Source organism: Mixophyes fleayi, chromosome 4, assembly GCF_038048845.1.
Source record: "Mixophyes fleayi isolate aMixFle1 chromosome 4, aMixFle1.hap1, whole genome shotgun sequence".
NCBI lineage: Eukaryota > Metazoa > Chordata > Amphibia > Anura > Limnodynastidae > Mixophyes > Mixophyes fleayi.
The window spans coordinates 340,820,619-340,831,133 of NC_134405.1; the positions used below are offsets into that span (position 1 = coordinate 340,820,619).

At 47.3% G+C, this 10,515-nt stretch overlaps 1 protein-coding gene across 1 annotated transcript in view; it reads right to left on the reverse strand.

The window, feature by feature from the left end:
- Window positions 1-10,006, reverse strand: part of CECR2 (CECR2 histone acetyl-lysine reader) — a 32,465-nt gene extending 22,459 nt beyond the window's left edge. The window contains exon 1 of the mRNA XM_075210709.1: window positions 9,838-10,006. Coding sequence (XP_075066810.1) covers window positions 9,838-9,951 — 114 coding nt within the window. The 5' untranslated portion in view covers window positions 9,952-10,006. The remainder of the gene's footprint in view (window positions 1-9,837) is intronic.
- Between the last annotated feature and the right edge of the window lie 509 nt (window positions 10,007-10,515).

Here is a 10,515-nt window from a genome sequence, read left to right on the forward strand (position 1 = left end):
CTGGGGTGTTTACAACAATCCACACCCACCCCCTACCGGGCATCCTCCCCCATTACTGCCCCACAATAAAGCCCCAACAACAGGACAGCAAAGTAGTACACACGGGACACAATAATATCACACTGTAACAGTGTCTTCTGCACTTAGATGTCGCCCCCATCCCCACCCCCCTCCGCAAGCAACTGGCGCTAAAACGAAAAACCACTGCAAGGGGGAGAGGGGGGTACTTCAAATACGATCATATATATTTTATACACATATGGGGGGAATTCCGCCCCACATGTAATAATGCGTAGGCCGCCTTACTGAGCAGCTCAGAAAGCCAGGTTAAAGTTACCGTAATAACACGAGCTACTTCGGGGGAATTGAATTCCCCCCATACAGTCAAACCCAGCGCAGCGTCTTACACTATGGAGCTTGAGTGCAATTCCGTCCGTATTCAGGTCTGCGCGCATGTCGAGGTGCGTTTGTATCTGGGTACAAGTACACGCTGCCTAAATGTTACTCGCCATATGTAGACAGCAGGATACACACATGTGTATGTGCAGTATAAAGTCACATCAGAATGCAACAAAGATATTTTTATAAAATAAAATGACCAACTCATAATACTATAATTAATAAAAAAAAATACTTGTTTGTATTACATTATACAGATGAAGCTGGATGTTCTTAATTATACTGCACATACAATGCGGTCATATCTTACTTGCATACACATGTTCTGTGCAGTCTAGTGGCGCACATACGTGTATTTTTTAATACAAAGACTATGACGTAACAGTCATCACTATCAGTTGGCGCTGACACCTCCCTGTGGCTGGTCCAAGTTCACTTACGATAAACCCAGGACATGAATCACCCACAGCTGCAGCCGTTACTCCACACGGCCTACTTTCACCGCCACTTACGCCGCTGTGAGTGCCCTAGGACGTGAATTCCATGTAATTGTATTTATCGGCGTAAGGTCTATTTCTGAGCACTCTCAGAGCTGTTTAACGCAAGATTCCTCGCTCCAACGGACTAACGTCCGAACGTGAATCCGGCACAAAGTGCGTTATGGGCTATAGAGACCTTTAATAACCGTTTTACCATGAGAAGCGCACTCTCCATATCTCCCACAGGAGATGTGGATAACGCTGTGTACATACCACCAGCAAGGGATCCATTTATCCCTATACTGTGCCATGGACAACAACAAAATATGAGGGAGGACCGTGACTGTGCGAAAATGACAGCTCATCAGTTATCCCTGAACTACAAATCCCAGCAGGCTCAGCCAGTCAGTAGGTGGTCTAGTAGCCAACCAGCTGGACACAGAAACTTACATTCTGCAAACACAAAACATACAGTAACCCTTCCTGTGCTGGAGGAATAATCTCTGCTCCGTACAGTTCGTGGGTATAACGGATTAATTTCTGCAACCAATCTTCTGCACAGAGTTGCAGTTAATATTACAACAAAGCTTATTTTCCTACATTATTGAAGTATAAGGGGACATGGCCGGGAGTTCAGGAGTCTGTTATCGTGGAGAAAATAATCATTATGCAAATGAAATATTAACCCTTAATTGCCTTCCTGCCAACAGGCCTCCAGAAGCCACTCTCCAGGCTGCGAGGGGTTAATGCTGTGACATGTCTCCGTTCCTCCAGGACCTGTGTGACAGGATTGCTGATGAGAGACTTCGCAGGGTTTGGGGCTGTTTATAGGTCCCAGCTCACCCCTATAATCAGCTCTGCAGCTGCCGCGCTGCGGTGTAACCACAGCCTCCTGCACCTGGGATCTCCCAGTTGGCCCCGTTGTAACGAGCGCAGCGGGCGAGTGACGAGAGGGCTGCTGCTGTAGGGATCTTTGTTGTGGGATGATGGAATAGGTGGCAATTCCACGGGGTGAGAGCTGGCGTAACAAGACCGCGGCGAAGTCCGCAGCGGCGGCATAAACCGGTGCGGTCACAGAACTCGGGGACAGTTATCCGGCTTCTCTGCCGCCATTTCACTCTGCTTTAACACATAGTGCAGGGAGCAAAATAAGACAGGGATCCTAAGGGAGAGATGACTGTATTCAGCACGCTACCTAGGACAGCTTTCCCCAGCCTGCGAGCATAGCCCCATCCACAAAATACCCTCTCCTGGGGAAACATTTTGTCTGCGTTGCATAAGGCCGCACGTAGTACAGAAATAAAATAAAAATAAATGGTGTCAGAGCAACAGGTGATCGGTCTGCTCTAAAACGACTTTAAACCTGAAAAATGTTTTGTAATGTGAGAGCGAACAGTCTGAAAACGATTGTGAAGTTGCTCAGCACTTGCTACCATAGTTCTATGAAGGTCTGTACCACCAACTTAGCCACTGACTAAATCATCTGTCTTGAGATCACCAACCAACCCTCTAGCAGATTTTATGTTCTAGCACAATGTTTGTACGAGAATAAAGCAGTATTGTAATCATCATAGAATATAACTCTCAATACCCCTCATCAGTAAGTTATATGAAACTGGAGAACAGTGTAGGTCAATATAAAACATTCACATACAGAATCAAATCTCTCGTACAAAAGTCCTGGACTACCAAACTCATATTGCATATCCATTAATGACCAGCATGTAACAGCTATAAACGTTATAATTCACAACAGAAGACAATTAATAAGGACACGGATCTGCTGGGACCATCGATCCAGCATCAAGGTTACGTTGGACAAAACCTGTTCCTCTCGGTCATCCAGACACCAAATATAAGATTGTAAGTATGAACGGGAGCGTTATACCATAAAACATTCAACATACAGAGCTGCTTAAACACTGTATAAAGTTATACAGGCCAAATATAATTCCTAGCCGTACCCAACACATTATCCCAGCACTGGGGTATATCACAGGATGGAACAAAATATATATTTATATATATATATATATATATATATATATATATATATATATATAATTTTGCTCCTTCCCAATGCATTAGCTGGGAATGATTAAGACTCTGGTCCCAGGAATTACAGCACATTACTGGGATACAAATCCACCCACAATGCAGGTTGGTCAGATATCAACAAACTCAGACATACAAGTAGAGCGATGCCAAACAGTGACCTGATCCAAATCAGTTGGATAATTTTTCCCTAAATCACATCAGCAGGTGACCGGCGCCAACCTGTGATCAGCGACCTGTCGCACTAACAACCGGATCTGTCCAATCTGATCATCCAACCGAGGATGTTAAAGACACAATAAAGTAACAGTGACAGAATGGATCACTACAGAGTCACTTTATTCAGCAGAGCCGCTGCCATCCACACATATAGTTTTATCAGTTGACATAAGAACTTGACCCTTTATTTCTATCAAGATGAAGTAAAAAATATTGTGCATCCCCCACAATGAAAATACATTCAGCTTTTATGTGACCGGGCAGGGTCATCAGAACAGTAAGTGACCCCACGGCCAGGCAGCCTCAGAGACCAGCAGACATGGGGAACCTTGGAGTATGGGGGACATCACAGTGACAGCCACTTATATATATATTATAATGTACACCACGGGGGGGGGGGGGGGGGTCTTCTGTATGGATAGTGTCGGTGACAGTGCAGAGTAAGATACTTTAGGTTTAATCACTATGGAGATTTTATCCGAGCGCAACATTTGGATAAGGACAGTTACAATAAGGGCTGAGTACACAATCTCACGATATCACGTTAGTGTGTGCGCTCCAATGATGAACGATTATCGTTCCAAAACCCATCATATAGTTTGATTTTATAACCAGACTAAAAATTACTATGAACGACCTCGTCCCAATTCTACAGCGCCCATAGATCTCTATGGAGGGTGCAGAGTCAGAACCTTTTCAGCCGATGGTTATGACAGATGAAGATCACAGATCTGACGGTAAATTGTGTAAAACGTGTACAGTGTGTACTCAGGAATCAGCTGCTGATCGGGACTTTCAGTCATTGATAAAATAGTCAACAATATCGAATCGGGAGAAGTTTTCTGTAGCGTGTACCCAGCCTACGTCCTGACTGTTTCTGACAGCAAAGGCGTCTAAATATCAGATCAAGGTGTCCTAGTTCTGATCAGAAATAAAATCCAGAACTGTAAGCAGCTAACCACGCGTGGCAGTGCCCAGCTAACTACGCGTGGCAGTGCCCAGCTAACCACGCGTGGCAGTGCCCAGCTAACCACGCGTGGCAGTGCCCAGCTAACCACGCCAATGCTTCGGGCTTTCTACAATCGGTTGTATTGGATTACTCAGCCTAAAGTCTGGTTGGATACCGATCCTCATCGCCGTGTTGGCTCACTCCTGTCTGACCATAAAACCCTAATTATCCTCCACACTTTCAGATCCGGTCACTGATCGGCGGATTTGGTGCCGTTTGGCTCTGCACGTGCGAGACCAAATTACCCACAGATCGGGTCATTCGACAACCAGCTCTGAGCTTTGTTCTTATACGTCCCAGAGCACAATAATTATCGCAGTCAGAATTACTTTGTGGTCTGTTCCAAATTTGCAGAATATGTCTAAAAAATGTTTTAAAACCAAAACAAATGTACTCTTATTTCATGACAACGGAACACAATTTTCAAGGACATTTTGCCGCTGAATATATATGTCACATGAAGCACTACAAAGCCCAGCATGACAGCCACCGATCAGAATACAGTTATACTACACAACGATCTTTACATTCTGACAATTCCATCCACCGTAAAGGACAAGAGAAGTGGTACTATGCAGGTTATAGCTATAAACAAACAAAATAGTAATTATCCAGGATATAAAGAACTGAACCCTCCAAATGTTACACAATTCTAATGGTTACAACTTAAAAATTCAGAAGTATCCAGGGAAGAGATTTACCGCTAAAGACTGGCTGAGAGTACCCACAGAAACATGGGAGCCAGCGGAACCTGTTTGGGAGCTGTGATTACCAGACTCCAGGAAACAACATAGTAAAAGGAACTTCCAAGTGTGTCAACAGAAATATTGTTTCCGCAGTGCGGTAGCACAACGCGCTCTGTGTGTTACCAGAAGGTGATCACTGCTCTACGTCAGCTGCCATCTTACGCCTCCTGTGAGGTCAGCTCAGTAGTTCCTGCAGGTACCAACCACCCCTAGGTGACGGGCAGCTAACGCGGTCTCCCATCACGAATGGGAGGAGCCATGTCACCATCACCAGAGAAAATCTGCTCCAAACAACGCAACGGCGCCCACCAATGGCCACAAAATCTTGAAAAACCGTGCCGGACCTTTTTTTTGTGGTATCTAATACATATATTCTCATATTACAAACGTTGCGCAGAAAATGAAGAGCAGATAATATGAGCGATTCCTTTGCAAAGCTAAGTGTTTTATAGGATTTTGCTCCCTAGGGCAACACTACTTTATTAACTGAACCAAACTTGATAGAGGGTCCGGCCTGTGCTACTCCCACCGTTACCAGACAGCAGCCAAATCGTACGGTTTTCACACCGAGGGGGAAATGACCGGTCCCAGCGATGTAGGACTAAACTAAGTGCAGTGATAGCTGCATCTGATTGGACAGGAGCAGAGCATCACACAGTCAGGTGACACATCCCCGCGGAAGACAACGGCGCCAGGGCGGACTTAGAGCTCTGCGCAGCCACCTCTCTGGGCACATCCGCACATTCATCATGTTAGACGGCAACGAGTGTCCGCAAGATTTACAAAGTGAGCTTTACCATCATTTTGTTGGAGGTTTTATCCCTGTTCTGGTTCATCAGGAACTCGTTCTCATTGATTATTGATTTAAATATGTAAATTCAATCTTGTAAATATAATATAAATTCCATCAATATGGATAATAAATAAGATTAAATAGAGGGACCCCCACCCTGGTGCTAGACTGGAGGGATAGTTATTAAGGTGGACGGAAGTTTTAGCTTCAAGGTGGACAAATGGAACATACAAAATATGAAGATAATTATGTACTGATTTATCTTCACATAAATACATCCGGTACCCAGAACATAGTTACACAGCCCTCGGAGGAGCCCAGTAATACACATTATTTTTGCCTGATTGTGCACAGAAGCGACTGGCGAGGATTCTCGCCCCACCTCTAGCATCTGCAGTCTTGGCCCCAGGAACAGATCTCCAGGGGAGGGGGGAGAGGGAGGGGGGGCGTCTCCATGAAATGGGTAGAGCTAAATTCTCATCTAGATCATAACACAAAGCCACGTGTGTGCGCTCACATCCACACACAGGAGGCTGGATGCAGGCAGCTGGGGACCAGGAATTCTTCATCCTCAGGGGGATGAAGGGCAAATGGATGCAAAAAAACACAAGGACAGCACCCGGGTACACTCTGCTAACTGTGCCACAGTTACAGGGGGCACTGATCTGCCAGCACCTGGTACAACGCTCACATCTGACTCTTCTCAGCAGCCAAAAGCTGGAAATCACTTAATGTTTTTACTTACAGAAGTTCATTGTCCCCTAATGAGCTTTCTATGGAGAATCACACGATAGGGTTCTGAGTTATTGATATGATTTAACCCTTGATATAGCAGATACGTACATCCCCTCCTCCCAAGGCACAGGAGGAGACCCGGATACAGACCCTACACAAAATTAAATGCAAAGCGGCACCATGGCAGCCCCTCTGGCAGTGAATGAGTTAACGGGCGCCAGTGGAGCCCCCATGCAGCAGGTTAAGCCGCCTCTCCCTGTGTACCTTATCAGACCCCCCCTCAAACACATTTACACTACAAACAGATCATGGCTGAGTAACAAGCTGTTATAGTCACCTCAGTAGGGTGGAACAAAGCACATCCTGCTGACACTGCCTGTGGGAGGGGGAGACCATCCCAGCTTCATTCAGCTACATATTCAATTAACCCTTCAGAAAAAAGGTGGGACCTGAGCTGAAGGCGACAACTTAAAAGCTCAGAGAGTGATCAGCGGACTCTCCCATCTGCACCTTGATAGTAAAGTTTGCAATTCTCTTATATAATTTGGGCTGCAGGACTGTCTAAAAAGATCCCTGCTAAGGTTAAATCAAACCCTGGCACAATCTAGGCAGAAAGTTGCTACATTACAACTTTGACAAACTTCATTTCTGGGGTAGGAGGAGTCAGCACACCTGCTAAATCTAACATCAATGGAAAGAGCAGATTTATAGCCGTTAACATACAGGGATTATAAAGCTTTGCAAGGTTTTGAACTATTAGGGTCCATTTAACCTTCATTTACAAGGAACTCGCTGGTAACCCTTTAAAGGTACCGATAAAACAATTAAAAGCAGGAATCCTAATGGGTTAATACAAACACACCAGTCTTGTCACCTCCTCCCTAGATGCCAAAGTCACTAGAACAAAACATACACAGGGTTTCCCCAGTGCCAGAGACCCCCCCCCCCCACCCCTCCACCAACTATCTGCAGTCACAGAACAAAACCTTTTCTATCACATCCTGCATCCCAAAAGGAGAAGCGACCCCTCGCTCGCAGCCTCAACCCAAGCAGGGGTTAAACACAACCACCAAACCTACATCGCCTTCCTTACAGCCACGGGACGGACCACAGAAGCCACAGGAGATACTGGTGTCCTCCAGCATGACCGATAATACTACATTATGGTTTACATGACACTTCTTGGCCGCGCGGATAACGACCTGCTTAGATTGTAAGCTCTTTTGGCAGGATGACTTTGCTCTGCACCTCTACAGTAGCTCAGAGAGCATACCTCATATCAGGAACCCTGGTAATATAATAGATAAGGTGGTGGGTTCACACAGTACTTGTGGCACGATCAGACGTCACACACAACAGCCCCAGCATTACAACCAGCTGCTACACACACACACCGAGGGACAGTCAGACCGGGTGCTCCTGGTGTCGGACTGACTGGGCATAACCCAGAAGGACAGGAAGCAGCAGAGGAAGAGTCATGAAGCCCCTTATACTGTCTGTGGCTCCTTTACCTGTGCAACCTTTTTGCTCCTTCCCCTGGCTGGAAACTTGGGAGAAGAGCTTGCAATCTAGTAACTAATGCATGGCACTGAGAGGGTTAAAGTGAGGGGTGCAGACATGTGACAGTAGAGTTTACTTTCGGGGCAGCTGGGAGTACACCCTAAGGATGATCACCAAGGGGACCCAATTCAGTAAGACAGGGTGGTAAACGGGGGCAAGCACAATCTTCGCATAACCCCATTACAGACAGAGTCCTAAACTTGGGACCAACTGCTGCCCAGCACCTTCTGGCTGCCAGATGGCCCAGTGCGGAGTCCCCACCCACAACACATCCACATGCCCAGGGAGGGGCACACATGGGCTGGGGGCATGTGCCAATGGGAACCCCAAATAAAAAAAAACAGCACAGAAAGGAATGGGCGGATTTTAGGAGGTGCCACATTACCCTGAGCTGACCCCAAACATGGGATCTGAAGACAACACCCTCAAATACCTAAAATAATAGCTGCTACAGTGACCTGGTCATACAATACTCCCACCGCTCCCCAATAAATATCCCCAACTATTACATGACACACCCCCTATCCTGCCAGTCAGTTTCCACAGAGCAATTATCCCCAAACCCAAAATATTCCTGGACTCAACCTGTTCCCAATCACAGACAACATTCTCTCAATACAACTTGTGCCAGGGTCCTGTGTGCCCCTCCCAAGTACTCCTGGCACTATAAACTGCCCAAATTGACCAAGTACTGTGACACCCCCAAACTGATCAAATACCCCCCAGCACTGTGACTCTTACACACCAATACCCCCAGCAATGATTCCCCATCACATGGCTCCAACATAATTATGACCCCATTTCCATGACACTCCTAACACTGTTACCCAGTTTCATGGTACACTGATCACTGTTATCCCACCCCCTGAGCTCCCAGGACTGTTACCCTGGTCTCATGGTACTCTGTGCACTGTTACCCCCACCCCTGAGCACTGTTGCCCCAGTCGCCCGGTATTCTGAGCACTGTTACCCCAGTCGCCCGGTATTCTGAGCACTGTTACCCCAGTCGCCCGGTACTCTGGGCACTGTTACCCCAGTTTCCTGGTATTCTGAGCACTGTTACCCCAGTTTCCTGGTATTTTGATCACTGTTACCCCAGTCTCCTGGTACTCCGGGCACTGTTACCCCTGTCTCCTCGTACTCCGAGCACTGTTACCCCAGTTTCCCGGTGCTCCGAGCACTGTTACCCCAGTTTCCCGGTGCTCTGAAGCACTGTTACCCCAGTTTCCCGGTGCTCTGAGCACTGTTACCCCAGTTTCCCGGTGCTCTGAAGCACTGTTACCCCAGTTTCCCGATGCTCTGAAGCACTGTTACCCCAGTTTCTTGGTGCTCTGAGCACTGTTACCCCAGTTTCCCGGTGCTCTGAGCACTGTTACCACAGTTTCCCGGTGCTCTGAGCACTGTTACCCCAGTTTCCCGGTGCTCTGAGCACTGTTACCCCAGTTTCCCGGTGCTCTGAGCACTGTTACCCCAGTTTCCCGGTGCTCTGAGCACTGTTACCCCAGTTTCCCGATGCTCTGAGCACTGTTACTCCAGTTTCCCGATGCTCTGAGCACTGTTACCCCAGTCTTCTGATGCTCTGAGCACTGTTACCCCAGTTTTCTGATGCTCTCAGCACTGTTACCCCAAGTTCCCGGTGCTCTGAAGCACTGTTACCCCAGTCTCCCGGTACTCTCAGCACTGTTACCCCAGTCTCCCGGTACTCTCAGCACTGTTACCCCCGAGCTCCCAGCACAGTTGCCCCCGAGCTCCCAGCACAGTTGCCCCCGAGCTCCCAGCACAGTTGCCCCCGAGCTCCCAGCACAGTTGCCCCCGAGCTCCCAGCACAGTTGCCCCTCTCACCTCTATCTCGAAGTCGGGCAGCTGGAAGGCGGCGCGGAACAGGGAGCAGAAGTGGGCGATGGCCGGGACCTGCCAGCAGGAGCGGAGCTGCCCCAGGGCATCGTCTGGGGGCATTCCGAGGGCAGCACCCCGAGCCCGGACACAGCGTGCGGGAGCTCCGGGTACAATGTGAGCACCGGCCGGGGAGGGACAGATGGAGGGGGAGGGGGAGGGGCCGGCCCGGGACACGCCCAGACCCGCCCAGACCACGCCCATCCACTCACACTAACCCGGAGCGCACTGATCCTGCTGCTGATACTAATAATACTACTGATACTACTGACATTAATACTACTGATACTGATAGTACTACTGATACTACTAACACTAATAGTACTGACACTAATAGTACTACTGATACTACTGATCCTGCTGCTGATGCTAATAATACTACTGACACTAATAATACTACTGATACTAATACTACATATGCTACTGATATCAGATACTACCAATACTAATAATATTACTGATCCTAATAATACTACTGATCCTGCTTCTGATACTAATAATACTACTGATACTACTGACATTAATACTACTGATACTGATAGTACTACTGATACTACTAACACTAATAGTACTGACACTAATAGTACTACTGATACTACTGATCCTGCTGCTGATGCTAATAATACT